Consider the following 16,097-nt stretch of genomic DNA (forward strand, 5'->3'; position numbering starts at 1 on the left):
CCTGCAAAGGCTAGAGTCACAAGAAGCAGGAGGTAATGTGATTTCTCCCACTGCTGTAGTCCACAAATGTCACAATATAACCCTTAGTGAACAAAGCAGTCATTGAGTGCTTAACCTTTTTATTAAAGGTATATTGTCTGAGCTTATAAAACACAATTGACACTAAATTACAGTATTTTAGGAAATGCAATGAATGTACAGACTTAAAAGTATCATATATATTCTGGAAGTACCAGTAGTATCAATATATTATCTTTTCCCTCCCACCCCCACAACCCTTTTTTCCATTTCCAAAACAGCGGTGTACTGCAAATTGAAGTTCAAAATATGTATGTTCACGAGCCAGAGGCTGCTCTGTTGGCGGGGCTGCCTCAACTGCTTTCACACAGGCGACAGGCAGGCCATCTCTTCCTCCCAGGAGCAAGAGGTGTCCCAACTGCCTGCCTGTGCAAAGGCAGCTGAGGTACAGGTGGGCGCCTTCTTTAAACTGTTCCGCTGAGGGGTGCAGCTGCCTGCACCTCGGTGGAGCAGTTTAACAAGGCCCCCACCTAAGTGGCTTCCCCATGCCAGCTGTTAGGCTGAAGACCCTCCCCAAAGGCCTCCTGCAATTTTCTGGAGCCCATAAAAGGTGCAGGTCAAGTTTCTCTCCCCCCCCCCCCCCCACTTCTGGGGCGCAGATCAGAGGTGCTGGAACACACAGTTCCACTGAAAAAAGACATCCTTTTTCTTATTGTTTCTTCACTGTAAAAAGTATAAATGTCTGTAACCAATAAATACAGCATGGCTTCCTATATGATCATTATATTCCTAATAGTTTAGAATGCTAAAAACAGAAAAAGACATCACAGGTGCGGAGTTCTCTTTAGTCAGATAGCACTGCTAAAGTATTACACATTTGTTCTCACATTTTTAGTTTATAAAGCATCTGGGGGGAAATAAAATCTCACATTTACACATTATTAGAACATCAAGATGTTCATTTTTCAATAACTTATTTTGATAGGTAATATTGAACAATTTAATTTTCTCAGTAGAATTTTTTAATAAAAAAGCAGTAACTTTATAAAATGCATAAAAATGTCTTAACAGTTCTAGAATGCTTCAATTACAATAATGAAGTCTGGTAAACTTCAGCTTTGGGCACCACACATTTGATTTAACTTCCAAAAGCACCATGTCATCTTTGGCTTGCTCTCAGTATGATGAAGTTTTAAAGGACTCTCTAATCCTTACCAGTTCTGCAGCACACATGTGACCAAAAGCCCTGTTGTACCATTCAGTTGTGCGGCCCCTGCCAATAAATGAAACAGCCTGTTAAAAAAAGCTAAAGTCTTAAACGATTTCTCTTCCCGACTATTGGGCCAGGTTGAGCTAACTATGCTTTCCAGCAAAGCTTTCCACCCCATGTCTCCCCCAAAATCTCTCTGGGGAACCCACAGAACAGTGCACAGGGGGAGGAGAGTACAGACTGTTCCATCTGGCAAGCAGAAATGCTATTAGTGCAACACTTAAATCCACCCTCATTTTAGGCATTCCTCCTCCACCACCAGTGCTATAAAATTACAGTCATACTCGGGTTGAAGTAGCTTCAGGTTAAGTATTTTCCGGTTGCACTCTGCGGCAACCTGAAAGTAATGGAGCGCATTACTTCCGGGTTTCACCGCTTGTGCATGCGCTCAAAATGACGTCACACACATGCATGGAAGCGGCGAATCGCGACCCGCACAGTCACGGGTTACGCTCTACTCGGGATGCGAACGGGGCTCCGGAACGGATCCCATTTGCATCCAGAGGTACCACTGTATTGACTGCATGTTTACAACACACACTTGAAGCACTGCTTCTGAAAATTGTTCAATCTTTATGCAGATTTATGAGGAGGTTGCCTGAAATTACTTTTCTAAATCACATGTAGCCATGAAAGAAGCACTTAATCATTATTAACTAAAAGGACTGCAATCAAAGCTTCTATCACATTTCTATACATCTGAAGAAACAGCTGTAGCGGTGGGCAAAACAATTCGTGCAGTGACGTATAACAAGCAGCCAGCCAATTCACAAACAGAATGCCAGTTTTTCATAATTGAATCATACCTCTAGCAAGCCCTTGACCTTCATTGCATTTGGACCTAATCTATTATGTCACGCCATTCTAAAGAAAAATAAAAGAAATATAGATACCTGGTATCTGTTCGACAGACATGTGTGACTTTGGATTTCTGAGTGCCGACTACTTCTATAAGATACTGACAAAGTAGGACCTGACCCAAGATCCCCGTCATGGTAACACCTTCACAGTCTATTGAGGTAGCTGCTAATATGCATGTGCTGCTTTGAGGATCAGTCCGCCAAGTCCTGGAAACAAAAGGTCAAATCAATCATCTCATTGCCTATCAATATGCCATTATGCTTATGAACTGAAACCATGCTATCAACTGTAACAGCTCATTTACATCAACTTCCAGGCTCTGCACATGATCAAGGTGTTCAGCTGTATGTATAAAAATAATATTCAACTACGGTTAAGTCATTACATCTGCTGCAGCTCATCTCATAATTAACAGCAGTTGGCAGAGACAGGAATATTGTAGATTCCTTACCTTAGAACCACATATTCTCGTGGAGGAAGTGGAGACATGCTCTCTGTTGCATAGTGGTAAATGTCTGTTTCATCATCTAAGATTTCTAGGACTCTTGTTTGTTGAAGGCTTGGGTTCCATAGGTGCTGTTCCATCAGTATCCGATATAGAACCACTTTAGGGGCAGCATCAATTTCAGCTGAAGCTTTCCATACCCGGACCAAGTAGTTATCATCCACCTTTGAAGACAGTTAATCCATTAGAAAATTATTTGAGTCTGCCAAAAGCAGCCTGGGATCCAATGGCTGTAGAACCCCGGGACTAGAGTCAACATGGACCCTCAATCCATTAAGACATGGTTTCCCAAACTTGGGTCTGGGGACTACAACTCCCATCACCTCTGACCTCTGGTCCTGCTAGCTATGGATGTCATATCACAGCACCTAAAGTGACTATCCACATATTCAAAAGAAAAATAAATTTTCCAGTTTGGGAAACAGTACCATGGTGGCATTTCAGTACTTTTGTGCTCCATGCCATACCTTTTCCAGTTAATGTGTGACCTATTTCTCAGAGGAAGGTTATTTGCAAATGGGACAAGATACTGTTAACTGGTTATTTTCACAGAATACACATGTATTAATGTCATTTTAAAACTCATTTACTCTGAGCCTCATTAACGTTCTCATGCCAACATTACCTTTTTATATGCAGAATCCACTCCTTCTAAGGTGGAGCAAGTAACCCAGTTCTTGAATTTTTCCTTGGCATCTCGGAGCAAGTCCTGCATGGAGCGCTCCAGGGAGACCACTGTGTTACAGTGCTTTGATAAGGAGGTTTGGTGTGGATCTACTTCACTGGAGATAGTTTGATCATGTAAATTTTCATAACTGTGATCCAAACAGTAGTCAGGAATCTGCAGAAGAATACTAGAAATTAGTTGCTAGGAAGCATAGGTCATAAAGCCACTTCCGGGACCTGGCAAGGAGGTGGGGTTGCGGGCATCACGCCCACCCCACGTGAGCGGGGGCTGGTTTGCAGCCCCCATGAGAGCAGGGGAACCCTGGCCGCATCGTCCGCCCAGCCAGCCAATCGGGTGGCTGGGGGGCGTGGCCTGCCCTATTGGGGGCCGGCGCGGCCGGGGCTTGCCCTCTTTTGCCGGCCAGCCCTCATGTTTTCCCACCCTCCCTCCCTTTAGGTAGGCTTCTGACTTTGCTATGGACTTCGGTCTGTTGCCGCAAGGGGCATGGTAGGAATTTTACCCAATTGGCGATTTGCAGCCATTTGGTTTTTCGCCTACCTCGCAGCAACTCGTCACAACTCCTTGGCATTGGCAGTTAGGCATTGGTAAGGAGGGGTTAAGAGGATGTGTGTGGGGAGGAACGTCATCACCTCCCCCCAAAGAGCGAAGGGTGGTCCGATAAAGGACTCCGGAGGGTGTGGCCCTGTCTGAAGCCTATGGAGGTGTGGGCCTAAGGCACGCCCCCGAGCGGTGACTCGGGGGAGCTCCTAGTTGACATGCCTCAGTAGGACTCTCCCCTTTATGGTGTTAACCCTTCCCGGTCTTCAGCAAATGGGCTGGAGCCGGATAGTCGATAAGACCAATGCCTAAGCCAATGCCTCTCATTCCTGAAATCAATAAAGTTGTGGCCTAATTCGCCCATTTAACCTTAATTCTTGTGTCCTGTGTCTTTATTTATCCTTGGTGGGGGGCGGGAACTTGCCACACAAGAAATGGATATCCCAATATATTCCACTGTATTTATTACACTTGTATCCCAGGCTTCCTGTAAAGGAGCTCAAGAACAGTATACACACAATTGTCATACAGTCACCCATCAAGGCGCAAGCAGATTGGGAATGTGATTTTTTGATGCTGAATGCTACAGTATAGCGCTTCTACAGTTATGTATGAATCAAACACATGACTTAAGTCAAAAAGGGAGGAAAGGATTTTTGATACATATAAAACACTTATTTGAAGGAACCTAAGCTGCCGTTCTCCAAAAAACTGAGGCTGAACAAATAGTATATCAACCTTTGCACTCTTTGGGGCTTTGCTTCTAGCTCTTAAAGTCACTGCCAGCTCCCTGTGCCAAAGCAGAAAAAGTTCGTGCTAGCAAGTGTTTAGCCTGAACTATTGAGTCTAATTTTGGCCCAGCACGCTGCACAAATAGTCAGTGGCCTCTCCCTCCCATCCTCTCTTCTCTGCAGTTTCCTCCCCACCCTCCCCTTCTTGCTTTTCTGTTGTTTTTTTAATCCCTTTCCCACACACTTCATGCCACAAAACAAGGTCAAAGACAAGGGAGGAAGCAAGAATGACTGGAACATCTCAATTGATTAAAAGCCACTCTCCCGCCTCATGCACGAAAGCCCTGTTCACCAGGCCTTTCCAACAAGTAATTTCAATGCCAGAGTGGAAGGGCATCTTGGCACTAGTTCATATCTGCTCAAGTGCTGCCAAGAGGAGTGGTCAGAAGGCCCAAATGCCACACATTCTTCACCCTTCCCAGCTCTGGCCTCACACTAAGCAGGTCAAACTCCCAAACACAAGATGCAAACAACGTAATGCAGGAAGAAGAGATTCCAGTGGGTCTACAAGTCAGGACTAAATGGGCATAACCAAGGTTATGCTGTGCTCAAACAAGCGACTGGAAAACTCACACTTCTCCCTCATCATTAACAACTTTTTAGATCAATGTAGAAAGTGGTATTCTGTTGGTTTCATGCTTAACATGGGTGCTGCCCCTCAAAAAAGGACAGGCTGAGTCATGTCCACACCATAAGGCATTTCTGAGCCCATATTTAGCATAAGCCAAGAAGAAACCAAGGGTGGCGGAAAGTAGCAAATCAAAGAATCAAAATAGTCAGGCACTCGCTTTCAACTGTGCTTAGAAATTTATGACATACTAAATTAAACATCTCCACTATTAACCTAGTCCGGCTCTGAACTCTCATACAATGAATCAAAGACCATGTACAGGAGGAGGAAGGTGATGGTGACAGTACAAATGAGAAGATTAGGAGTCTGATGAAGAACAGGATGAAAGTAGTGAACATGAAGATGAAGAGGAGCAAGAGGATTCTGGAGATGAAACTAGTGTGGTACCAGTGTTTCTAGCCATCAAGAAATTCAATGAGTCACTGGATTTTGAGATTTGGGAGGAAATGTTGGAAAGCATCAAACCCCAGGAAGGTGAGCTGATCCTACTCTGTAAAGTACAAAAGACAAGTGCTCCTGGAACAGTTACCTGTTCAGCCTGGAACAGTTATCTGTTCAGCTCCAAGTGATGGCCTATAACTGAACCATTGTAGTGACACTGCCTTATATGTACTCAGTAATCCTGCCAATATAGTTGTAAACTGCTTAGAGATTTGTTTATTTTAATACTGAGCAGTATATAAATTGAATGAACTATCACCACTAGCAGAGATGCATGAAGCTCGGGGTTCAGCTTTTTGGAATATCGTGATTTGATATATATAGCATTAATTATATGCTTCATAGTCCTATGAATATACCTTTATATTGAGCTAGCTCAAAATAAAAATGCAAACTGTTTCCTTGCTATCAAGGGACTAAGAGAAAGTAAATTTTACTTGTTTAGAGAGGTATACTTCCTGGAGCAAAAGACCATAGGTGTCTGGTACTAATGAATACCAATTAAGAGTTGGTCCAACATCTGCTTTTTGTTATTGCCAACAATGAAAAGGGCTGCTGTTCCGATTTCAAACCAACAAAGTATCCACTACACAAGTTTCTAAGCAGCATGAGAGATGGTGGATGCCAATGAAGTTAAGCAGTGATTCTTCCTGAAGAAAGCAAGTTACCTGAAAGAGTCTGTTGCACTCCATTATCATATGGGCCAGGCCTTGAGTTGCAGCAAGGTTCTCACTCAGGTCTCTCTGGTCAGGTTTTCCTGTACTGTGCTTCCTCTGGCTGGACCTAAGGAGAAGAATACAAAGGGCTGCTTATTCAAATCACACAATGTAGCTGGTAAGGGCACTATCACTTCAGACTGCAGGTGAAAGGGAGGGATAGAAATGTAAAATAACTGCTCCTGGTTCTGTGGCATGTTTTGTTGTCAATCTAAACAGTGACAGCCCTCTAGTATAAGGTAGTCTTCACCAACATTCTAAAAATTTAACAGATAATAGGTTGGGCAGGCCCCCTGAAGGCTACATGTCAAAAGACAGTTTGCACATAATGCTAAACCATGGTTTATTAAACAATGTTAGTATGTTTAACCGTGCCCAGCAGCTTATATGCAGTCCAATAAACCATGAGCTGAAGCCATGGTTTGCTGTCGGCTTACAAACTTTGGTCCTGTTATCAGAAGCCCACACAAAGATTCCCCCTCTCCTCCTCCAGGGCCCTCGCAAGACTGGCTCAGGGTGGGTCCTTAAAAAACCCCCAGAAGAGTGTGCGGGAAGAAGAGAGGGAGGATCATCCTATCCAGCAAGCTGAACAGCTTGTGCTGATGAAATTATTGCCAAAGCACAACACTGAATTTCTTCGAAGGAGGAAAACAATGGTACATGTTTTATTAAACCATGGCTTGGCACTGTATGTGAACCAAGCCCCATAGCTTACTATGGTTTATTAAGTATGGTAAACGGTCTCTCAATATCTAAGGTTTGTGGTTCATTTTTAATGTTAACCAAAGGTTAACCTGAACTCCCTCAACTATGGTCATGGAGCTGTCACTGCCCAATGCGCTGCACAGCCACAAGTGAAGAATGGCCTATTAAGTGAGTATACTTTAACCAATCCTGGTCAGGTACATTTAATTCAAAGGCGCACACAAAGCTCTCATTGATTTGCCTATTATCATTAGACGTGTTTAATTAAAGGCTGGCCCAGAAAGTCTAAGGGAAAGCCAATCACATTATTTAAGAGCTCCAAATGCTTTGCCAAAGAGCATTAATTCATATTTTAAGCTTATTTGTGGCATCATGCCAAGATTAGGATTGCCAAGAGCCTGGCATTCATCTCTAATAGCTTTATCTTGGAAAATTCTTTGTGAATGGTTTTTAAAAAGAGGTTGTTGGATAAAGATGCTTGACTTTAATCCTTGAAGCCAAAGCTGTTAGATTAGGTCCTTTTGAAGTCCCAACACTGAAAGTAAAATATTAGCAAATTTATTATCCAAATTTCCCGTTCAAAGCAACCTTGCTGTTAAAACAACGAGGTGGGGTGGGGAGGGGGAGAAAAGACAAGCACTCCCTCTTTTCTTAAGATAGCTGCTCCTGCTGTAGTACAGAGCTCAAAGGAAAGTCTGATGGTAGAGGCCTCCTCATCTAAAAGTTCTAAACTTCCAAAATATAAGTTTCTTCACCTGGAATTAAGAATTTAGCATTTTATTTTGCAATCAATTCTTCTGACACATTCTTGGCTGTGATTATGTGTTCATTCTCTTATGACTGACAATGCTGTCATCATCTCAGTTCTGGATTCCTCTCTCTCTCTCTGGGGAATGCTGAGCATCACAGGACTTGTTTTATAGCCTGATACGCATCTGGGATGCGTACTCTTCTTAAAAGCACATTCTTCACATGCTTTACCTCTCTTCACCTCTCTCAAAGATTGAGCTATCATCCTAAAACATGCAGATACTTTTTCAAGCTTCCCACCCCCACTCATGAAACATAATTTGCACTCTTAATGGCATTAACCTGCCACAGACATTCAGCTCACACAATCTAAAGAACGCTTCTTGCTCAAATATAGTTTTTCCTATTAGTTAGTACAGTGGTACCTCTGGATGCGAACGGGATCCGTTCCGGAGCCCCGTTCGCATCCTGAGCAGAATGCAACCTGCGTCTGCTCGTGCACGGGTTGCGATTCACCGTTTCTGTGCATGCGCGTGACGGCATTTTGAGTGTCTGTGCATGCGTAAGCGGTGAAACCTGTAAGTAACCTGTTCCGTTACTTCCGGGTCACCATGGGACGCAACCTGAAAAGATTTAACCTGAAGTGACTTTAACCTGAGGTATGACTGCATATGCATTTCATCATGAACAGGCCTCTGGTACAGTGATGGTACTGATGCAACTTTCTGTACCCACAGTACTATTTTTCTACGATTTTAAACCTGACTCCCAGTCAACTTTCTAAATGACGGTGGGGATTGCTGCATGTGGAGATAGGCAAGCTCCCCAAATGCAGAGGCAACGTCTACATCTCACTGTGGCAGAGATGAAAAAGTTACACTTTAGGTATATATGGGGATCAGTAAACTGAGATTCATTCACTTCTTGAAAGCCTCTTTGAGCTGTATGTCTCTGCTAAACCACCCTGGTCTTTTCAGGCTGATCCAAAGCTACCCCCATATTTTTTTTAAAAAAATGTCTGCCACCTTTTTCTGGTTGCCTCTACAGAAATGTTATGTTGGAAGTATAGCCCTGAGGGATGCAGTCCAATATCCCGTTTTGTGCTGTTACTTCACCATGGGTTTGCTTCCCCCACTACTCTGGTCACAGATCTCTTGTGGGAGCAGCCAGTTATGTCGCTACTTCCCACCCCTACGCTACCTCTTTTAAAAGGTGGGAGCATACTGGCCCAGGAAGTAATCGGCCCAGGACCACTGTGTTATTGCGTCATCAAGCCATGTATGGCATGAAGCTACACTGAAGCGCTGCTATACTTATGAGGTAATATAATAACAGCATCTTAGGAAAGTACATACATTCAGAGAAGGACAGTGTAGTGCTTATCACTGGTTAACTTGATGAGTATAATAAAGCTAAAAGGTCCTCCAGAGTAAGAATGTCTGGAATAGCCATAAGCAAAACCCCACCCACTCACCCCTCTGCAAGAAACTAACGTTTAAATGGAGCAGGTCAACATACACTAACTATTGTCAGGAAATGAATTTTTTCTCGGAGAAAAAGCTTTCAAACTACTGGGGGGAGGGGACCTGTGGTCCTCCAAATATTGAGGCAACTGAAGTTCCCATCATTCCTGGCCGTTAACCAGGCTGTCTGGGGCTGATGGGAGTTGAATTCCACCAACACCTTGAGGACCACAGGTTTCCCATTCTTGATCTACTTATTTTTGTTCCCTAACAATCAGCACTACTATGATTTTTAAATATTAACAGGCTGATATAAAACCCTTTAGCTATCCTTAGGCAGCTACTCACCAAATATCCAAACAGTACAGGGGATATTTTCTCTATCTACTGTCCATTCTGGCAGTGCTAACTCTTTTTTTTTAATCACCATGATTAAAAAGTACAGCCATATTCAATTAACAGCCATTAACAGTTGTTAACATCTGAAATAAGGTGCATTCCAACCCTCACAGACCTATGATTTGTACCTGAACTCAGCTAAAGCAGCACAAATTGGCTAAAAGAAACCTACACTTGAAAGAAATGACCGTTGTAAGCAAGTAAAAAGGCAATACTGTGCTTATGCCATATAAAAAGGTGACCTGACTTGAAGCACCTTTACACTTGTACAATGTATTTTCCTTCACTGCTCATCAGCAAGCAAGTATTATTCACGCAAAAATACCTAGACGATGAGGAACTCTCTCTCCTCAGGGTATTAAGGTGAAACAAGGATGGTGCTAGACAAACAGCAATGTTGGTTGGAGTCATCTGGTTTTCCTCCACAAAAGCCACTACATCTCTGAGAAAGAATAGCAGTGTTTTCAAAGCTTCTCGGTTTTCATCTGGAAGCAGAAGAACAGCAGCTTGGACAGCACAAAACTGCTGATCTTTTGGCAGATCTAGAGAGGAAAAAAAGATGGAAGCCAAGATCAGGAACTAGGGTATCTTCTTACAAAAAGAGTTGACATTTATTACTTGAGTACAATGTAGTTTCCATTTACTTTTAATACAGTAGGGGAGAAACTTAAACACACATACCAAACAGGCTTTTTCTGAACAGCTCCATGTTTGTGGAGTGCTCTCTCCAGGGAGGTTTGGCTGATGCCTACATTACACATCTTTAGGCATCAGGCACACAACTTTCCTCTATAACCAGGCTTTGAGCTGACATCTGGTGCCCTTTAAATGTGTTGCAGTAGAGGGGATTATTGGGTTGTCTTTGTTTGTATTTCTATTATGTATTCTGTGTTTTTATATTGCAATTTTATGTTGTGAATTGCCCTGAGATCTACATGTATATGGTGGTATACAAATTTGAAGAAGAAGAAGAAGAAGGCGGCTCATCTTAGAGACTAGTTTAAAGAAAGAAAAATATATTCCTACATCATTTGTCCCTTGACCTCTGACTTAAGAAACTGAATTAATTGATAATCAGAACTAAGTAGCATCAGGCACACTTAAACTAACAAAGCAAAATTACATTCCACTTATAAAATCAATGTCTAAAATAGCCAACCAGAATTAAAACAACAGCAGGTACGTACATTGGTAGATATGGAGGAAGGATTCGCAGAGCTTGCTGGTGAATATAGGTTCCGGAAGGTCTCGGAAATACTGCTTCACCATGTCTGCCACATCAAATGCTGACTGTCCCTCATAAGTTACATTGTTTGGGTCATTTTCATTCATTTCCCTTAAGGAAAGGATCCTGGATTTCACACCAGATTTCCTGAAAAGGCCAACCTATGAAAAAGAACAAAAAAAGGTAAACATTCAATCTGCAGAATAATGTCCTTTGACTCCGGCTGTGGCATGGAACTCTTAATGTGGTTACATATCCACAAGCTTTCTAGGCACTTTGATTGTACTATGTTCAAAGGCACTTTGATATATGCGCAATAAAAGAAACGGGGGGGGGGAGAGATTATTTCGTTTGAAAATGTAAAAAGAATGTTGATAATGCATCTTTAATCTCTCCTTGTTACATGTATAGACCCCTTCATCTGCAGTATTGTACACACTATATTGTCACTCAGCAGGTTGGAGGTGATGTAAAGTGCTAAAGAGTGTCGTGTTTATGGTGTCTGGACTATAATGGCAGTCACCTACAAGCAAGTTGTTGCTTGATAGTGCAGGCTCTGAGTGATGAAAATGTCTGCCTCAGCAGTCCCAAAGTTACTCTGCCCCAACCCCTCGCCTTGTATCCCTTTTTTTGTTTTTGTTTCCAGCACATAAGCATTTCAGACCATTAGAACAATAAACTCAGGGGTTCCCCAACCCCACCAAAATAAGGAATTTGCAGCTATACCAAGCCAAACACATCGAATGTTATTGGCATATGTGTGTACGTACACAAAATCAGAATAAGAGGCTCTAATAAAGAGAGGGTTGAGAGCCGGCCAGGGCTATGAAAAATTATGAGCAAAGCTTCATAAATTCAGCATAAGAAATTGTTGCAAGTATGGAGATAATGAGTGTTTTGTGAGTAAAATAAAGCTTTACCCCATTTAAAGAAAACTGCTTAAGTTTTGAAGGGGTGGAAGAACCATCACGAGGGGAAATATTATAAGACATTTGCTCATATTAGTAACAGAAAGGCTTTTTCCTATTTAATACAGTATAAGCTTTCATACTGATACCTGATCAAGAAAATGTTCCCTTAAGTAGTCCATGGCTTGGAGTATGCTCTTTGGAATAGGATGACTTGTTCTCTGCACATTTAACAGAAGCGGTACTCCAAATACATTTTTGTCCTTATAGTCTGGTGCTTTTGTTTTTCTGATGAACTTTGGAACAGTCCTGAAAATACAGAATTCATTTTTTTATGCAGATTTATGCTCTGAGCTGGGTATGCATATCAGGCAGGTGGGGTAGATACACTGAATTCATTTATAGAATACAAAAAGTATCAGGAGGACACAATTAACAATTCTAACCCTTATTAGTTTGAAAGGAAAGCAGTATTTACCAAAGCAATGGAAAAAGAAACATACCATTGGAGCTGCTGCATCTGCCAATGCTAGCCATGTGGCATCCCAATAGAAGTTTTACTTTAGTATTTGTTATGCCAAACAAGATACTGTTCAAATATGAAATACCAGTTTCTTTAAGCTGGAGTACAGCTACTTACTGCATAGCTATCCACCCTCCAGTTTCCTACTCTTTATCTCCTGCTGCCCTTCTTCTATTGCAATCCTCAGCCAATTTATTCCCCCAAATTTTGCAAACCCCAATATACTTGTTTGTAAGCAAAAACATCAGCATAAACATACTGAAGATTCCGTAGAGAGTTCTACATGGTTAGCCAGAGAAACAGGGACTCTATGATGAGAGAATTACATACAGGCAACTTCCTAAAGGTGCCTTGAGGACCAAAATACATTTTGTAAAATTTATGCCACTGAGTTTTGATTGCTAATGCAATCAGAGGTTATCAGAAGGAGAGAAGCATTTGGGCACACCTCCATCATACATGCATACAGTTCTGAGACCAGCTGAGACCATCAGAAGGAGAAGGAGAATTACTGCCCATTACACAAGACAGAAAGTCAAGACAAGTCTAATCATTACCTGAAAGGAAGTGCTGCTAAAAGTCTAAAATATTTCTGCAATTACAGCAGAAGTTTCACAGACTTGAGGAACTGAACCATCTAGAGCATGAAATGAAGTGGGCGGGGGGAGGAGGTATACAGCTTGAGAACTGCTCCGGTTGGTGGATAGGTTCAGCAGTAAGGGTCACAGATTGGATAAGTAAAAGGGAAATCATTGGTGTCCTGTATTAGAAGCATTACAAGTGGACTGGTACTGTAAATCAATTGAAAGCACCATGTTCCTGCTTATGTATATGGAGCTGATTGTCTTTTGTAAGTTTCCTTTGGAGGGATTTGCTCTGAAAATCAGCATATAGGGTCAGGCTCAATTTCCAATTCAAGACTAAGGTAGTTCTTTCACTGTAGAAACACTTCAACTTCATTCTAACTTACCAGTTCCATCCTTGCTTGCTGGAAGGAGAGTATTTGTCCATTAAAGTAGTCAATTTTAACAAAGCAAGCTTCTGCAATCGATTTAGGTGGGCAGCTGACTGGCAGTCAATTTGCTGAGAAAGGCTTTCCAAATTTGTGCCTTCCTCAGTAGACCATTGTCTCCTCACATGTCTAAAGGGGGAAAAAACACATTTGTTTCAGTGCTCTTCAATATTACTATTGTCCATACCCCCTCTCTCTCTAAACCTGCACACCCACAGAAAATCACTATGAATTTCAAAATACCTTGTGAAAGGTAGAACACTGTACTTTAGTGACCAAGTTCTGCGGTGTTCAGGCATCAAAACCTCAAGTTATTCAGCCAGATTATCTTCACTATTAAATCATTACTTCAGCTTAAGTTTATGCTACACTGCTTTAAGCCCAACTGATTAACCCCTTACAATGACAACCCCAGCCAAATTTCATTTTTAATTCTTTGCCACTTCAACCAGTATATAGCTGACCTGATAGAATGTGCCAATGTCCGTCTCATCCTCGATTCTGTTACATATGCCAGTTCTGTGAGGCCATGTTCATTGCAGTTCCCTTCACTGTCAGTAACTGACAATTCTGGCAATTTCCCTTCTGAATGCTTTTCAGTCTCAAGACGGATCTCTTTAGGGGATGATGGGCACGGAGAGATGGACTGGTTGGAAGGACTGGCAGAGTCGGAGTCCCCATCATCAGAGAATTTCTCTGTCCACTGACTGACCAACTTCCTGAGTCCATTGACATGCTCCATAACACTGTCTAGCTCTGTAAAAACATCATCATCACCAACCTCTGGTGTATCCATTTTGTTTAGATGATTGCCTGGCACATTGTCATATATGCTCAGTCTGTTATCCATCAATGAAAGGGAGCCAGGTGGCGTTTCAGGCTCCTGAGAACCCATTTGAACCCTGTTCCTCCTACACCCATGAAAACTGCCAGTTCTCCAGTTCACAGAAGTGTTGTCCATTGGAGACAAGAGGCTGTATGTAAGGGCTTTGGGGAAAGTCCCAGGTTTATGGCCTTGTGGTACTTGAAACACTTTGTTCTTGTGCAAATGTATCTCGTTATGCTCCGAAAGATAATTCCACAAGGAAAACTTGCTGGAATCAAATTCTTCTCCATAAATTCCTTCTCTTTTACTGTGTCTCCTCATTTTGATAATGGGGCTCGGCGTGCTCACAGTGCTGCTGTTTTCAGACTGGCTGCTACTGCTGCAGGTCTGTGAGGAATAAGACTGCTGCATCGGCTGACTCTCAGACACGTCAGAAATACTTACGCAATTGAAATTTTTCAGCTTTTCTTCATTTAGTCCCTCTATAAGAATAGGCTCGCTAATAATGGGCTTGGCCTTTGAATGTGCTTCTCTCTTCAAGCTGCTGCTTCGCAGGCGCAGCTTCTCCATTCTCTTTAAGAAACTCCTTCCCTTTCTGTGCAATGGCTTATCCAAGAGCTTGTCCTCACTAATTATGTTCAAGGTTTCACTAGGTGAAGAAGAGCAACTGAAGGTAGAGTCAGGAGATGCCAATATATTTGAGGAGCATGTTGAAGAACTCCTGCTCATCTCAACCTCCTCAAACGTCTTTGGAAAGCTGATTAAATCACTATCCCCGCTACTAGAACTGTGAACTGAAGACTCGTCATTTCGCTCCCCTTGATCAGAAAAGGCTATATCCCCGCTGCCAGAGCATTTAAGTCTGAGACCGTCAAAGGCTGGTGTACCAGAACCTTCCGAGCATTCTAACCGAGACCATCTCCGACTACATTTCTCATAAGTCCATTTGGTGCTTATTGCACAAGGTTCATCCTCTTCAGATTCATCACTCTTAAGACAAGAAAAGAGGTTAAAAAAAGATAAGACATGTGATCAAAATTTTGATTTAATATTCATTCTTACATTTTACTACAATGCATTATGGTTCAGTCCCTGCCTGCTATTGCCAGCTCTCCCACACACAAAGAAAGCCACTCCAAAAATGCAGAGAACTCTTCTGACTCCAGACACATATTCCATGGGTAAAAGAAGTGTGACACCTACCCTACATATGGGAATACTATGCCTAGACTCATGGATCTCATCTTTGAATCCAAGATACTTAAGCAAGTCCAATTGATTTCAGTAAGATATACTTATGAATGGTGGATTTTAGGCCTGCAATATTTTACATGTGTGAGAGAATGCTTTTCAAAGCATTCAGTGCTTTTCAAAGTATTCAACCTAATATTGTCAGCCTAAAGCTTGCCTTGAAAATGCAAAGGATTGCAGCCAAGACATCATGTAATGTAAAAGGATGCTTTGGTCAATCAGCTGCACTTATGCTCAACATTTTAGTGCTGCAATGGTTCAATCTAAAGTGATTTTTAAACCACTTAAGAACTATTTCTGCTTAATGCTAGCTTAGGTGAGTTGTTTTGCTTTTTTTTAAACTTTGCATCTGCTTCTAGTTATCTTACTAAAACTCTAAAATCAAAGTGGGCAATTCAGAGCTCAGCTTCAGGGTTGGGTTCTCACATTATTCCATTGGCATGGCTTCCTGGTGAGAATTGAGAATGGTTCAAACATATTTGTAACTGAGGAAGAACTTCAGCACAACAAAACTCACAAACAATTCCCAGTCATAAATAACTGGTGCTTGCTGATTATTAAACAGAAATTGTAAAAA

At 42.0% G+C, this 16,097-nt stretch overlaps 1 protein-coding gene across 5 annotated transcripts in view; it reads right to left on the reverse strand.

Moving 5' to 3' along the window:
- Positions 1 to 102: 102 nt before the first annotated feature.
- The window catches only part of LOC308471314 (rho GTPase-activating protein 7-like), a 90,818-nt gene continuing 74,823 nt past the window's right edge, over positions 103 to 16,097 (reverse strand). For all 5 annotated transcript variants that reach the window (XM_080995216.1, XM_080995214.1, XM_080995215.1 and 2 more), the window contains 10 exons: positions 13,908 to 15,259; positions 13,402 to 13,572; positions 12,058 to 12,217; positions 10,963 to 11,161; positions 10,101 to 10,317; positions 6,411 to 6,525; positions 3,280 to 3,495; positions 2,601 to 2,818; positions 2,182 to 2,355; positions 103 to 1,291 (listed from right to left, as the gene is read on the reverse strand). In XM_080995216.1, the coding sequence (XP_080851342.1) occupies positions 1,195 to 1,291; positions 2,182 to 2,355; positions 2,601 to 2,818; positions 3,280 to 3,495; positions 6,411 to 6,525; positions 10,101 to 10,317; positions 10,963 to 11,161; positions 12,058 to 12,217; positions 13,402 to 13,572; positions 13,908 to 15,259 (2,919 nt within the window). In that variant the 3' untranslated portion in view covers positions 103 to 1,194. The remainder of the gene's footprint in view (positions 1,292 to 2,181; positions 2,356 to 2,600; positions 2,819 to 3,279; positions 3,496 to 6,410; positions 6,526 to 10,100; positions 10,318 to 10,962; positions 11,162 to 12,057; positions 12,218 to 13,401; positions 13,573 to 13,907; positions 15,260 to 16,097) is intronic.

The sequence above is a fragment of the Podarcis pityusensis genome (assembly GCF_964106645.2).
Source record: "Podarcis pityusensis genome assembly, chromosome: 2".
NCBI classification, from domain to species: Eukaryota; Metazoa; Chordata; class Lepidosauria; order Squamata; family Lacertidae; genus Podarcis; species Podarcis pityusensis.